The sequence below is a fragment of the Biomphalaria glabrata genome, chromosome 10 (genome assembly GCF_947242115.1).
Source record: "Biomphalaria glabrata chromosome 10, xgBioGlab47.1, whole genome shotgun sequence".
NCBI classification, from domain to species: Eukaryota; Metazoa; Mollusca; class Gastropoda; family Planorbidae; genus Biomphalaria; species Biomphalaria glabrata.
In genome coordinates, this window is record NC_074720.1 from 6,959,933 (window position 1) to 6,977,010 (window position 17,078).

Sequence of the window (17,078 nt, forward strand, 5' to 3'; positions counted from 1 at the left end):
GCAGGCCAGCAGATAAATTTAACATAGATTTATAAAGCAGGCCAGCAGATAAATTTAACAAGGATTTATAAAGCAGACCAGCAGATAAATTTAACAAGGATTTATAAAGCAGGCCAGCAGATAAATTTAACATGGATTTATAAAGCAGGCCAGCAGATAAATTTACACTGGTTAATACAATAAGACCAGGAGATAAATTTAACATGTATTACGAAACTAGACTAGAAGATAAATTTAACATGGATTATGTCAGTAGACCAGATGATAAATTTAACATGGCTTATGTCAGTAGACCAGAAAATAAATTTAAACATGGCTTATGTCAGTAGACCAGAAGATAAACTTAAATGGCTAATGCCAGAAGATATACACACATTTTGAACGATATTGGCCCAGGGCCATTATGAGAAAACTAATCGATCTAGGAGGGAAAAAAATCGAATCAATTTAGAACACGGATATTTGATAGACTAGGCTCATATAACCCCTTTCATTATATAAGAGCTAGGCTTAGTTAGAACGCTGAGGGAAACACATATAGTAGTTGAAAGTATAACTCACCAAATATAAAGATGTCAAGTGATGGAACGGTTAGATAGTGGTTGAGTCTGAGAGCGAACAATGGAATCCCTAAAGGTTTTAGTTCTCAACCTATTAAAGGCTCAAAGTTTGACCCTTTTAAGGCTGGGAAAAAAAACAATGCTGTGAAGGGACATTATGATGTTATCACACACACACACACATAAGCACACACACACACACCTTCGTTGCTTTCATGTGAATGTGTGTGGGGTGATTGTGTATTTTTGTATGTGTGTGTGTGTGTGTGTGAACGTGTGCGTGGATAGTAACAATATTATTTCAATCATTTTAGGACGCTCCTTCAGAGATGAAGATCATTGTGTCCTGGCCCAAACCCCCAGCAGGACTGCAGGGAAGGACTTTGAACTCGGGACCTTCGTGCGGACAGTGCACATTGCGTAGCCAGAAAGCCACAGTTAATTTTTATTTGTTTTTTTATTGCATAGACTAAACTTGTAACAAAATTAGAGCACCCTTCTAACTGTAATGATATAGAATATAGTAGACTGGTGCGTAGACGTTAGTAGTAATCGGGAATTTCTTTAGTGACGTGACGGTAGTTTAAAAACAATAACCGGAATTAGCCTAGAGACCGAACTAACGACAGTTGTCATGAAGACTGCGAGAAGTCAAAACGTATGCTGTTAAAGTTTCAAGTACTAGGCGACATTGAACTGTTCCCTACTTTATTGCATGAACTCAAGTTATCTCACAATTCAGTTTTTAGGCAATTCATTTCGGTCTTTCTTTATCGCGTGCGTTGGTTAATTGCTATAAACGTAAACATGTTTATAAAGCAGGGGTTCTCACCACACTTTTGTATGGCTCCGAGACCTGGATTTTTCTATCGAAGGCATTTAAGGCTCCTCGAACGCTTCCATCAAATGTGCCTTCGCTCCATATGGGCATACGCTGGGCATACATTACAAATAACTATATTCTGCTGGAGGCTGGTGTAGAATCACTAATTACCGTTCGATAGCAGCGCTGGGTCAGGCATGGGAGACGCATCCAGCATGGGAGACGCATCCAGCATGGGAGACGCATCCAGCATGGGAGACGCATCCAGCATGGGAGACGCATCCAGCATGGGAGACGCATCCAGCATGGGAGACGCATCCAGCATGGGAGACGCATCCAGCATGGGAGACGCATCCAGCATGGAAGACGCATCCAGCATGGGAGACGCATCCAGCATGGGAGACGCATCCAGCATGGGAGACGCATCCAGCATGGGAGACGCATCCAGCATGGGAGACGCATCCAGCATGGAAGACGCATCCAGCATGGGAGACGCATCCAGCATGGGAGACGCATCCAGCATGGGAGACGCATCCAGCATGGGAGACGCATCCAGCATGGGAGACGCATCCAGCATGGGAGACGCATCCAGCATGGAAGACGCATCCAGCATGGGAGACGCATCCAGCATGGGAGACGCATCCAGCATGGGAGACGCATCCAGCATGGGAGACGCATCCAGCATGGGAGACGCATCCAGCATGGGAGACGCATCCAGCATGGGAGACGCATCCAGCATGGAAGACGCATCCAGCATGGGAGACGCATCCAGCATGGGAGACGCATCCAGCATGGAAGACGCATCCAGCATGGGAGACGCATCCAGCATGGGAGACGCATCCAGCATGGGAGACGCATCCAGCATGGGAGACGCATCCAGCATGGGAGACGCATCCAGCATGGGAGACGCATCCAGCATGGAAGACGCATCCAGCATGGAAGACGCATCCAGCATGGGAGACGCATCCAGCATGGGAGACGCATCCAGCATGGAAGACGCATTCAGCATTGGAGACGCATCCAGCATGGGAGACGCATCCAGCATGGAAGACGCATCCAGCATGGAAGACGCATCCAGCATGGGAGACGCATCCAGCATGGGAGACGCATCCAGCATGGGAGACGACCGAATGTCAAAGGCGATCTTCTTTGGCGAGCTTAAAGGAGGACGGCGTAACAGAGGTACCTCCGCAAGCGCTATAACTCAGGCGTCATTTCGCCCCCACTGGCATAGAGGAATGTAGCTGGTAGCAGATGGCCTCTGAAAGAGACAGTTGGAGAGCTCTCACAAAAGTTGCGGGACACACGTTTGAGACTCAAAGAAAAGCCAGTATTGAAGACATTCGCAGAAGACTTAAATAAACTTAAATAAACCGCCGGCGGATAACGGCTTTGTCTACAAGAGATGCAGGAAAATATGTAGGTCGCAACTGAGCTTGCGTAGTCATATGAAACACTTGACTCATCTTTAATCTTCGGAATCGAAGACATTAGATTAATTGTTATAGTCAAATACATAAAGCTCATGTGTAATCTATAAAGCCAAGCTACAGTGGAGGACTTAGCAGTAAGCGGAACGGACCAAGAATGAGCTGAAGGTGACAAAAGATTCTCTTTATCCCCTCAGGCCCTGATCCTGGGGCGATTATCCCACTCGCCACCCGTAACGCCGTCTCTGCAAGCTATCAAGTCAGTTCATAGATAAGAGCACCACTAACAGCAAAGAACAAAAGACATGAAGTCATCAGGTTTAGTTGAGGCTAATTTCAATGTGTACTAGGGTGTTATGTGACAAGCACAACGCCCACCCACATTCACTTTTATTTACCACAGGTGAGGCTAGGTCTACAGCAAGACATTGCGCTATCTGTGCCGGAGTGAGTGATTGTGTTATATCATTAACAGATGCTGTTGATTTTAGAGGTAGTGTCACGAAGCTCTACCGGCAGTGGTTCTCAAACTGTTGGCGCGTTTGATTTATTTTATTAAATACAAAATACCTTTGAATTTGCACAGTAAATATAAATCCTTATTTGAATATAAGTGAAAATGACAAATCCAAAAGAACTTTTAATCAATTTAAGAGATGTTTGAAATAAACATTGAATATAAGACCTTTAAAAATATATTCTGTTTTCGACAGAAACGTCTTCTCGATTCTACACGTCTTTCCGGGTTCAGAACGGTCGAATTCTCAGGAAAGTCATACCATCGTTCTTATTTAGCTTGACAAAACCATACCTGCAAAAGGATGTGTCGCTTAACAGGAAAATAATCATTCGATGATCAAGAGTTATCAAGACTTGGGCCTTCTTTTGTTAGACTTTAATTTGACCTCATTTATTTTGTATCAGGATTAATGGTGCTCTCTAGACGCCGGGAGAATGCATTTCTGCAGTAGTGAAGGAAAACGTCCCCAGAAACATCCCTACTCTGGGTTACCATATACGCCTCCATGGTGGAAAAGAGGGGGCGCGACCGTTTTTGTTTTGGTCTAGAAGGGCGTCAAAAGTAATTGAATTAGAAACACTGCATTCTACCCAGTAACCAGCACTAGGGCTGCAAGAAATGATTACTTACAGCCGCAGTAATTTGAGAAACACTGCATTCTACTCAGTAAACAGCAACTAGAGCAGCAAGAGAAGATTACTTACAGCCGCAGTAATTTGAGAAACACTGCATTCTACCCAGTAAACAGCAACTAGGGCAGCAAGAGAAGATTACTTACAGCCGCAGTAATTTGAGAAACACTGCATTCTACCCAGTAAACAGCAACTAGGGCAGCAAGAGAAGATTACTTACAGCCGCAGTAATTTGAGAAACACTGCATTCTACCCAGTAAACAGCAACTAGGGCAGCAAGAGAAGATTACTTACAGCCGCAGTAATTTGAGAAACACTGCATTCTACCCAGTAAACAGCACTAGAGCAGCAAGAGAAGATTACTTACAGCCGCAGTAATTTGAGAAACACTGCATTCTACCCAGTAAACAACAATAGGGCAGCAAGAGAAGATTACTTACAGTAAAGCTAGAAGTATGATTGAAAATGTTTTGGGGATTCTCTCCCTTAATATTTCATGCAGTACATAAACACATCATATAAGGCAAACTAGAGCTTTGAAAATGTAAGTCTCAGATGTAAATATTCTCCCGCCAAGCTGACTTGCTCTTACAACGGTGGTGTAAAAAAAAAAATAGCATAGGCGGGAAAGAATCTAGACAGCTTGTTTGTTGTTTTTTTTTAATTGCCCAGCATTCATCACACTTGTTCAATCCTTTTGACACACTGGTATTTTATGTGCCACTTCTTTATTTACAGATGTTGGACCACCGAGCTCTGTTTCATGGAGTTTGAGCAGGACTGAAAGACTGCAAACAGATTACTTCCCTTAGATCGAAAGGATAGCGTAAGTTGGGCGCAGAAACAAGCGATATGTTGTAAGAATACTTTTATATAAGCAACAACTCTTATATAAGAAACTGCACAATTATAGCCAAGTTTTCAAATACTGTATAAGTTGTTTTCTTTTTTCGATATTAAACACATATAATTAGTTACCACTAATAATAATAATAAATTGTTGTTTTTTTTTAATTTAAGTGAAAATTGTAGAGAAAGAACAATGAATTATTGTACAATAGTTCAGCTTGATCTGTAAATGAGAAGCTGCAGAAACAATGTACACCAGACAGACATGCGGATTGAGTTGATATAAACTTTGTATTACATTTAAAAAAACAAAGCTTATCTGAGTGAAAGAACCGCTAGTTACTGCAATTTATTTGAAAATGGCAGGGTTTAACACCCCTTCTGATATATAAAACAAAATTAATTGATTAACTAATTGATAAATTAAAAAAAAAATAATTCGTATATTGTCATCGTCTATGAATAATTATGATCCGAGAATGGGAAGTGGGACAAAAGAGTATCAAAACTTAACGAAGGGGTTAAATCCATACATACATCCATATCCATATCTCTCATAAAGTAGCATTTATTCCTTTTATTTGTTTTTTTTTATTATTATATGAAACTAAATGATTAATCATCAATAATTAATTAGCTAATTGGTTAATTGGTTTTGTGGGACATGTTCTCCGACAAAATGAATTACGCAAAATAAGAGTTGCGGAAACGGCTTGCCGGAAAATGCGCCGAACGGCGCGAGAGGGTCTAAGTCAGTAAGAATAGCACATTAGGTTTTTGAAATAAAACTTTTTAATAGCAAGATAATGCACTGTAGATACCTCAGAATATGCATTTTGTTGGCTTTCAATACCAGAAATAGTGCTCTGCGGCGGGGCTCACACATATATTTGTTGATGGTGTAGCTGTGTGTACACGATATGGTCAAACTTGTTGGCAGAGTAGCTGTGTGTAAACGATATGGTCAAACTTGTTGGTAGAGTAGCTGTGTGTACACGATATGGTCAAACTTGTTGGCAGAGTAGCTGTGTGTACACGATATGGTCAGTGCAAACTTAAGAAGTCTTTATTCTAGCTCATTTCTAAGGTCAAAGTCTGTGAAATTTACAAATCTACTGTTTGTGGCCAGGAAAAAAAATTTCTTTTTTGCTGCTACAGCCTGAGAGTAAACCTTCTTTTACAGATCTCTCTAACGTAGTAGCCGCACGAAAAGCAGAGAGAAGACATGAAAGCAAAAGTCTTGTAATGTCCCCTTGTCAGTTGACGAGCACTTGGAGCAAATGACAAGCTTAGTGCAACACCAGTGCAGAAAATTTATATTTTAGTATCACACACACACACACACTGATACACACAGATAATAGTACGATATTTACTCATAAACGCAAAAATACACACACACACACAAAAGTACACACTGTGACACACAGGCACACACAAAGATCCACACATTCATATATACAAATGAACACTTTTACACACATAGATTCACATAGTTACACATACAGTCAGATACACAAATAGACACACTCATATACACACACATATACAGTGCCACACACAAATATACACAATCACACACACACAAATGTACACACACACACACAAACGCACATAGATACACAGTCACACACACAGATATACACAGTCACACTCACAGATATACACAGTCACACTCACAGATATACATAGTCACACTCACAGATATACACAGTCACACTCACAGATATACACAGTCACGCACACAGATATACACAGTCACACTCACAGATATACACAGTCACGCACACAGATATACACAGTCACACACACAGATGCACATTTTTTTCTTACATTAGCCATGATTAATTAAGAGCTCGAAGCTATCAACCACATTGTTACAGGGGTGACTTACTTCTGATTTTTCATCATCCTTAATATTACATGCGAAATGTAAAACAGTTAGTTCGTTATATTTTGTTCAACAATTTCATTGGCAAAGGAGCAAAAGAGTTTGTGTGTCAATTTGTTTGACCTGCCTGAGGCTTCACTGTCCCAATGGCTTGACCGGCCTTGAGGTTTAACCGGCCCATTTTTACAACTTTGTATTAACTCTTTCTCTCCGTAATTATTTACCACATTCTGGTGGAATCAACGCTGGTATCGTCAGTTAGGAGAGAAAGAGTTAAAGAGAAACTGGGGTGTGCCATTGTACAAATGCTTATCTACTATTTTTTGTAATGCACAATTGTAAAAAAAAATTCCTCACGAATAAAAAAGATTATTATTATTATTTTACAAACTAACTGGCTAACAGGGTCGAGTTTCGTTAAAGAGAAGCAAAATTCATTGTAGTCACTTTATCAGTTTCCACTGAGGAATTTTATTATTATTATTATTAAAAGTCTAAGCCTGTTAAACGTCTAGGCCGTTGAAGTCCAATGTTCTTCGTTCTTGAGGGGGGTGGGGAATCACTTACCTACACTCATACGGGCCGCATAACCTCAAAATAGACACAGCGCAGTCAGCAATTATATGTCGTTAAAGCAACACTTCCATTTTGGAATCTCATCATTCTAGGCTAACCAACAACAACAGAATGCTCCCTAATCAAACAAAAAACTATTTGCGCGCCATTCTCGGAAATTGGACAACCTTGACCTTACGTTAATTGGTAATTCAATCCCATGCAACCTACGTTTTTAAAAAAAGGCTTTTACCTAAAAGTACACTTTCCAGACCTTGCGATCTATTTGGCAGACGATGTAAAGCCGACGCTGAAAAAGGATGTAATGTAGCCAGCACAACAACCAACCGCCTTTACTTTTCCCTTGTGTCAGGCGCCCATTAGACTTGGGTGGACTCAGGGGCGTCCTAGAAATCCCGAAATTAAAAAAAACCAGATTTGAGCCTCGGACCTCTTGGTTCGGAAGCCAAGCGCTCTATCCCTCAACCACCGCCTTTACTTTTCCCTTGTGTCAGGTGCCCATTAGACTTGGGTGGACTCAGGGGCGTCCTAGAAATCCCGAAATTAAAAAAAACCAGATTTGAGCCTCGGACCTCTTGGTTCGGAAGCCAAGCGCCCTATCCCTCAACCACCACGCACTATTGTTTTTGAAATCTTGTTCACGTGAAGTCATGATCTGGATAAGAGCTCGGCCTATTTAACGGAAAATAGATTTTTTTTATTAATTAATTAAAAAAAGGAGTTCATAGAAAATCTATATATTACAAGATCTTCTGATCTTCTCCGTGAGATGTCTGATGGGGTATCGTATAGGATCAATAAGAGGCGACGCAATATTAACCTATAGAGATTGGGAGCTTTTGGAACCGGAGATAGAGAGAGTTAATACAACTGCCTGTCGATAGCCATTTCTGTAGAGAGAAAGAAATATGGAGATAGTAAGAAAAAAAAAAGGTCCTTTAGAAATAGAGAGAAAGAGAAAGGTGGGGGGGGGGAGAGATAGTAGGTTGAGGGAAAAAGAAATAAAAAAGGGAATGAAAGAATGTTATAAAAAAAAATTGAGAAGAGATGAAAAGAAACAAAAACAGTTTTAAAGACAAAAACAAAAAAAAAGACCAATGAAAGAGTTCACTAAGAAAATTGAACATTCGCGAGAGTGAACATTGAAGGACCATCTGATAGTCACACAGGGAGAAGGGAGTAGTTAAAACTAAGTACAAGCGACAGAGACAGAGTTTAGAAAAGAGAGAGAGATAAGAAGAGAGAGATAAAAATAGAAAGAGAAGGGTTAGTAAAGAGATATTATAAGAGAGATTAGAAACGAAAGAGAGAGATTAGAAAAGAAAGAGATAGAGATTAGAAAAGAGAGAGAGATTAGAAAATAAAGAGATAGAGATTAAGAAAAAAGAGAGAGAGAGAGCGAGAGAGAGAGATTAGAAAAGAGAGAGTAGAAAAAACTTGTGTGTTGAAAAGAAATGTCTGATTTGACAATTAGGATGGCACTTTAAAGAATGAAAGGACATCCCCCCCCCCTCCAGAATATTAGGACATTTAGATGTCACTGAACAATATGAGAACTGGGATTCAATGAACAATATGACATGTGAGATATCAATAAACAATAAGATATGTGTGATGTCATTGAACAATCCGACATGCTTGATGTTAATCAGCAGTATGACAAGTGAGATGTTAATCAACAATATGACACGTATGATGTAAATGAGCGATAGGAATTTTTTTGGTGTCGCCGACCCAACAAAAGATGTAATGCAATTAGTCTAAAAGTGGCATTACTGGAAATGCATCAAATTCAAAAAAAGAATTCTACTATCTTGTAAGATCATGTCAGGTCAACAACAATAATATCACCAAAAGCATCATAGAATTGGGCAATGGAAGAGATTCATGTCATCTTCATCCAGTTCTTTTTTCTCTCTTCGAGCACAACTGTATCACATCAAAGTGTTTAGACCTGGTAACCCGATCCCGTAGTTGGCAGACCTCCCAAGCGAAATACCGAAATAACCTATTTCCGCCAGACCGGAAGTTTGTGTGTCGCTCGTAAGATTTACGATATAATCTCACGATACAAAATTCTTCAATCCCCCCCCTTCCCCCCCCCCCCCACACACACACAATAGAAAAAATAGAAATCTGATAAGAATATGTCTGTTAAATGAGATAACGTCGTTACGAACAAAATAATAATGACCGTTAGATAATTGACAAGCGATGTAACCCGTATTTGAGATGGACATCATTATTGTTGGTAGCCTGTATTTCACGGATAAAAAATAAAAACATGCAAAGTCATTTATCTGTACTACTTTTCGTAATAATTTAAATTTAAGTTATTTAAATAAAATTGAAAGAAAATCTTTTTAACTTAATAATAATTTGAATAATACTCAAACCGCTAATGCTGTATGAACAGGCAGTATTAAAAAAAATAACAAGTTTCGGGTATTCCTTCAAAATGAATGCTGTTACATCCTAATCCAAACCTCCTGCAAGACGGCATGAGGATGAGAAGTGGCCAGGCTTTGATCTCGGGACCATGGTGAAGACAGTCCGAAGCGCATTGTTGCCCGGCCGGGCCATGTTTGCTCCTCGCGCGAAAAGGCACTCCCCGTAAATGTTTCCTAAGCAATACTCTGATGTTAAACTTAGTAGTCTTGAGGTTTGCACCTTGGACTGTGGCCACGATGGTCTTGTGTTCGAACCCTGACTGACATCATCTCTAGACGTCCATGTGGGCTAGGACGTAATAATCTTCAATTTTAAAGGGACGTCCCAACAATACACGTACATCAACAAAACAACACAATTACAACAAAACAACAACAAAACAACAAAATTTATTATTAGACAAGATACTCTATACCTATTTTACAATATTCAAATAACAAATGGGAAAAAAAAAGGAAACAAATTGTAGCCCACAAAGTAGCGTTCACATATAGAGTCATTAAGTCCGGATCCTGCTGTAACAGTTACAATGAGCACAACAACAATATTGATTCACACTTTGTTTCGTACTTTAAAATTACTCCCCTTGGCAGGGGTAGTTACTATTCTAATGTATTGTTTTACGTTGTGGTATGTTAGTGTGTATAAAGACCTCTTTCAAGTATCCAGCTTATAGTGTTGTTGATGGAGCCATCTAGTTTATTATAACTAACAAGACACACAACTCAAATGCCTCTCGGAAATGTATTTGTCCCAAAGCCAGTTATAGGTTTAGCATAAACTAGTTGAAGTAGAATTGACGGCCATCTACAACGACTTGCATCCATCTCGTAAATCATTTCTTCTTGAGTCTGCAGCGCCCAATTCTGGAGAGACATTCTTGCCCACATAATAATAATATAGCTTGTCTTCGAGTCCATGGTTCTTGTAGAAATAAAATTAACTGTCGGTAATTGTCGATGATCTGCTAACTGTCGTAAACAAACGCAAGCTAAAAATCTATAGCCATTTTATAAGGTTTTCGGGGCAAAGACCTTCCTTCAGGAAACAGACACAGTACCGGGAAAGAGAAGAAGAGAAAGACAGAGAAAGCGATGGGATGACAACATAAAAGAATGGACGAGCCTGCCATTGAAAGAGGTTTTAACTAAGGCAAAAAGACAAAGAGGAATGGAGAAAGACGGTCGACAAATCTTGCTTGGTGCCCCAACGATCAACAGACTAAGGGATAGGTAAAAAAAAAAAAAAAGGTAACAAAAAAAGGTAAAGTCATTGACATAATGAACATAGACATAATGAACATAGACATAATGAACATAGACACAATGAACATAGACACAATGAACATAGACATAATGAACATGGACATAATGAACATAGACATAATGAACATAGAGATAATGAACATAGACACAATGAACATAGACATAATGAACATGGACATAATGAACATAGACATAATGAACATAGAGATAATGAACATAGACACAATGAACATAGACATAATGAACATAGACATAATGAACATAGACATAATGAACATAGACATAATGAACATAGACACAATGGACATAGACACAATGAACATAGACACAATGGACATAGACACAATGAACATAGACATAATGAACATGGACATAATGAACATAGACATAATGAACATAGACATAATAAACATAGACACAATGAACATAGACATAATGAACATAGACACAATGAACATAAACACAATGAACATAGACATAATGAACATGGACATAATGAACATAGACATAATGAACATAGACATAATAAACATAGACACAATGAACATAGACATAATGAACATAGACACAATGAACATAGACACAATGAACATAAACACAATGAACATGGACATAATGAACATGGACATAATGAACATAGACATAATGAACATAGACACAATGAACATAGACATAATGAACATAGACATAATCAACATAGACATAATCAACATAGACTCAAACACACATTTATCTGTGAAATTAACAAGACAAACGTTGACCATTGTAAAGACCTAAAAGAGAAATGACCAAAAAGTGAGAATAGAGACATTTACATTCAGGACTCTTTTAACAGCTGCTTAACACAGAGAACACTGAACGTAATGCAGAAATACACGACCATTGAAAGTTGTATTGCCACCCAAAAAAAAAAAAAGTAATTAGTGCGTCGTGTATCATTCTCTGGGATGTCTTTGAATTCCTGCACTCTGTCACTCAGACCCCCCCACACACACACACACACTACAAACTCTCCCCACGGCCCCACACACTCACTCAAATTGTAACCTCACTAACGAGAGAACAGGTAATGGGAGGTACAGAACTAAGGAACGGGAGGAAAGCTAAAACAAAAGTAGGCAGAGGTGGGGGGGAGAGATGGGAAGCCACATGATGTAACGCCTGGCCCGCGTGACACATTTTTTCTCAAAGTAACAAACGTAAAATCAATATTAAAAAAAAACTTTCGTAAAAATCCATAAAAGCGAGATATTAATTAACTTCAACAGAGCTTTTCTTTCGTGTTTTTAATCTTTTAATGACATTATCACTCTTCGTTATACCAACAATTCTTTTTTTAAACTGAACTATTCACACATTTTATTTTTTAAACTGAACTATTCACACATTTTGTTTTTTTAAACTGAACTATTCACACATTTTGTTTTTTATTTTATTTAGTAACATATTATTATATATATTTAAAAAATCGGAAACCTTTATATTTTAGTATTGATTTTCACAAAGCTTATATAAGCTCACACTGTCTGCCTGGTTGGAGTCTTGTACACGTTATTGCTCTCGCTTCCCGTACTTGGATCAAATTGAAACTTTGCACAATTATTCATTGTCGATGACAACACATGATTCGATCAAAACATTAACCGAAAAGCTAATTGATTATTCCTAATGAATTAATTTTGTTTTATGTAAAAAATGGAATAAGCTAAGGAAAAAGATAAGCCTTTGTGTAGAAAATTAGGCCATTCGCTAAAAATGTGAACGTAACAAAAGAAAACCATCCATAAGACCTTCTAAATTTATAACTACTTGAATAGCTAAGTGGCAAATGCGTCGGTCTTCTATAATGGAGGCTAGAAACGTCGAGTTAAAATTTAAACTCGAGTAATTTTTTTAAATAGCTTCTAAAAAGTCAGACGGAAACCTGCTCACAGATACCTGCTATCCCCATGGCAAGACTAAATACCAGATACTGAAGTCCTTCGAAGAGCGGGTCTGCAAAGCATCCACACAATCCTGATGCAGTCCCAGCTGCGATGGGCAGGACACGTTTGCAGAATGGAAGACCACCGCATCCCTAAACGACTCTTGTATGGCCAACTAAGCGAAGGAAAGCGCTCGCAGGGTGGTCAAAGAAAGCGCTTCAGGGACACCCTCAAAGCTTCTCTGAAGGCGTTCAGCATAGACCCAGCCACCTGGGAGACAGAGTCACATGACAGAGCATCATGGCGTCGCGCTGTGAAAACTTGCGCACAGGTTGATGAGTAAAAGAGAACAACGCTAGCAGAAGAAAAAAAAATTGAGTCGATCTTGTTGCAGAAGCCTGTCGTAAAATCAGTAGACATTCTAAAATGTCTTACTTAAAAGTTGAAACGACATTTCTTACTTATAATATCTTAAATGTTTAAGATATTGGTAATAATGTCATTTTAGCTGGTTAATATTCAAACATGAATTGTATCTACAATTTATAGCTATAATAAAACTGCAATGAAAATACAAAATTCTTTTGTCTTCTAAGAAATTAATCGAAAGGCGTCGAGCTCTCTCCTGACAACTAGTCGCCTTGGGAAGGAGGTCCCGGGGGAGGGGGGGGGGCGCCTGCCACAGTCTGAAAAACGCTGGTTTAGAATTTAGAAACTTTGTAACGCAATACTTAAAGTGCAAAAAATGTATCCTATACCTTTTTAAACACACTGTTTCAGAGTACATCCTATTTTCTGTGCACCGGATATACCAATATGTATAGCTAAATCTATATATAGATATCCGCCAAAGATGAAAGTCTCCAGGTGTAAAGGAAAGACAGGTAGAAAAATTACAAAAAAAAAAACATCATGTCTAGTATCATGTAAGATCTAATTTGTTTGTTTTTTTATCTGAGCCAAAAGTTTTTTTTGTCATAAATTTTTAAAAAGTTATTCCTGCTGAACTTATTCTAAGCTTTACTGTCTCCTAAGTAGTCTACTGTGACACCTGAGTTGCGGTGGCCGAGTTGTAAGGAGCTTGGCTTCAATACCGAGGAGTCTCGAGTTCGCATTCCGGTAAAGAATTGCATTTTGAATTTTCTAATGGATACCTGGGAAAGCGAAAACGATTGGTCGTTGTGATGGTCACATGACACCGTCGTTAACCGTTAGCAAAAGCTATATATCCTTTACCCCCATGGATCTCAAGGTCTGAAAAAAGGTGAAAAGGGGGGGGGGATATTTACTTGACCCGTGATGTCTAGATGGCTGGCTGAAGAACTTTCGTCCACTTTCTCTAGGAATGATTTTTTTTTAAAGTATGAACATAACTTTATAATATTTAAAAATACTTTAAAACTTTTGTTTAAAAAGTTCATCTAAGGGGAAGAACTTCACATTCAATATATATATATATATATATATATATATATATATATATATATATATATATATATATATATATATATATATATATATATATATATATATAACATTTATTTATTTATTTATATTTATTTATTTATTTATATATACTGTATAATTTATTTCTCTTTTTGTTATTAAACAAAAAGATTAATTACCATAATTATATGAATAATTGGTTACATTAAACATTTTCTCATGTTTGTTAGCTACCCTTGGTAGTGATATGAGGCATCAAGTTGATCCGAGAAATGGTGTGGGAGAAATAATCAAAGGGGACAAAAATCACATATTTAGCTATATATATCAGTAATGTACGATTTATTTCCCTTTTTGTATTACCAGTAATTAATTGAACTATTGGTTCATGTTGTTATTAATTCATGTTTTATTAGGTAAAAATAAATAATTATTTAAAGTTTCAACTTGATCCGAGAATTGATGTGGGAGAAATAACATGTTCAAATTTTACCAGGCAGAAAGAAAGACAAACAGAGTTGATATAATCATTGTAAAAAAAAAAACAAGGTTACAAAGACAGTTTGTGTGGAAACACATAATCTAAATCGGCCCCAGAAGTGGTCCAACCAGGCAGGCAAAAAGGCAAGTTTCAATATTTACAGAAACAATATCAGAATGAAATTCTGTCAAAGGCAAATGACAGAGAAGAATAGAGAAAGAAGGTTGACAGATCATATGTGGTGCCCCAACGGTCCAGCAGACCAAGGGATATGTGAAAGTGAATGTAAACTGATGTCTTATAATGATTATGTAATTGATCTCATTGTTTTGTAAAGGGTCAATCTCTTACTCAAAGTCTCTTTGAATGGACTAAAATATTATGATGTCGGATTTTCACAATCTTTTCTAGTTTACGAGATCTAAACGGGACGGGCGGGCGGATAGACAAACAACACAAAACTAAAAGCGTCTTTTCCCCTTTCGATGGCCGCTAAAAATCAAACCCAAATCTTTAAATTAGAATATGGAATGTGAAAACTAATAGCAAAGTCAAGATACAAGAACTAAGTCCTTTTGGAAAACCTAACTCCTTTTTTTCCACCTGTCACTTTCGCATCAAAATATAGTTCTCTTTGAGTTCTCTATAAACATGAAATAGAACAAACGAGACCAAGAATTTCGAATTCATTCGCTTTGCACCACTAAAACCATATTATGGACTAATTAAAAGCTATAAAACTAGCACTTGGGTGAAAAAAAAATGTTATCTTAATAGTGATCGGATTGCTGCTTAAAAGGCTAGTGCACTTTGTTCTGCCTCTCGATGAGATCAATACCACTTGGAAGTCTTATGTAAAGAACATAAATCTTTTAACTCAATCAAATGCCGTCAACTGATACGGTTTGATGATAATAAGATTTTCTAGTAGACTGATTGGCATACAAATTATTTCCCCCTCTCCCCGGCGTGCTATCCCCCCCCCCCTGCTTGTCTCTATTATATTTTTTTCCTTTTATGTGGATGATTCCATTGTCCAGCACATATCAATGTAATTATACAATCCTTTCATGTGTTTGTAATAGCGACTTTTGTTGACAGCTTGTTAAACGCATTTGTGTTGATCTTATAATAAGTGGGTGGATGTAGGCATTGCAATGAATTGTGAATCCCCCTTTTGTTATTGATACACCTCACTGTACCGCCTCGTAGGCTAATGACTTCCGCAATAGTTGTTCTGTTTTCACAGATTAATAATAAATTACTGTAGACGTTACTAATTAATAATGATAATAACGAGACTGTCTTGATCAAGGTAGACATATATAACTCACTTTTTATTTCCGTCCGATTCTTTTCTTTCGCATAAAACATAAACAACAAACAATGACGTAATATCTTCTAATATTAACACATCCTTCCTTTTGAAGCTATCATCACATCCTTCCTTTTAAAGTTCTTAATACTTATATTTACAAGGAATTTTGACAACTCGACCACTTCTGGTTGTCTTGACCGGCACAGCAAGTTCTCTAGATGTTGGTTTATAATTGTCTGTTTCTTTTGTTCTAACAGTTTGCTGTTCATTGTCTTCGTCGGTGTCATAGTACCCAGAGATGTCTTCTTCGTAGCTCTTGTTTAAAAACCGTTGATTTCGTCTGTATTTTTTCCCATCATTTGTCTTTATGATGTAAGATCTGGGTGATGGATGCTTCTTAATGACGACTGCTTTCTGCCATGTTTGTCCTAGACGAACTCTCGATCACCTTCTCCCCGACAGAGTAGTCTTTAGGTAACCTTGCTTTTGAATCGTATTTTACTTTGCTTTTCCTCTGTCGTTCGTTGAGTAATGTCTCTGCATTTTCAGCTACCGATGGTTTCAATAGTTTGGGATCAGTTGGAATGATGTCCCTGAGTCTTCTACTCATCAGCAGTTGTGATGGCGAATAAAGCAGTCCGCTTATCGGAGTATTTCTATACTCGAGCATAGCGAGATATCATGGGCGTAGCCAGGATTTTTTTTCGGGGAGGGTTTTGGGGGGGGGGGGGGGGAAACCCCGACCTCCCCCCCCCCCGGCGGAAAAAAATTATATATATATATATATATGTGTGTGTGTGTACATAATTAATCTTTATTACATTCTGACGTTTATTGTTTATTGTAGACTCCCCGCCCTTGCTAGCAAGGAGGTCTGGGGGAGTTCGCAGCGCTCCCCCAGCGCGGGGCGA

General features: G+C 38.3%; 2 protein-coding genes across 2 annotated transcripts; both read left to right on the plus strand.

The window, feature by feature from the left end:
* Nucleotides 1–1,580: 1,580 nt before the first annotated feature.
* LOC129928746 (uncharacterized) lies at nt 1,581–4,739 on the plus strand. The gene is made up of 3 exons (XM_056044532.1): nt 1,581–2,535; nt 3,011–3,072; nt 4,704–4,739. The coding sequence occupies exons 1-3, from the start codon at nt 1,581–1,583 to the stop codon at nt 4,737–4,739; spliced, it is 1,053 nt and encodes a 350-aa protein (XP_055900507.1).
* Nucleotides 4,740–11,012: 6,273 nt separating this feature from the next.
* Nucleotides 11,013–11,774, plus strand: LOC129928747 (uncharacterized). The gene has a single exon (XM_056044533.1). It carries the CDS (start codon nt 11,013–11,015, stop codon nt 11,772–11,774), a length of 762 nt encoding a protein of 253 aa, XP_055900508.1.
* The last annotated feature ends 5,304 nt before the right edge of the window (nt 11,775–17,078 follow it).

Excerpts from the sequence above, each read along its gene's own strand:
- LOC129928746 (XM_056044532.1), top strand. The coding sequence starts at position 1,581 with ATGGGAGACGCATCCAGCATGGGAGACGCATCCAGCATGGGAGACGCA. Across the intron at positions 2,536-3,010 it reads GTCAAAGGCGATCTTCTTTG|GCCCTGATCCTGGGGCGATT; the intron begins GCGAGCTTAAAG and ends TTATCCCCTCAG. Across the intron at positions 3,073-4,703 it reads CCGTCTCTGCAAGCTATCAA|ATGTTGGACCACCGAGCTCT; the intron begins GTCAGTTCATAG and ends CTTTATTTACAG.
- LOC129928747 (XM_056044533.1), top strand. The coding sequence starts at position 11,013 with ATGAACATAGACATAATGAACATAGACATAATGAACATAGACACAATG.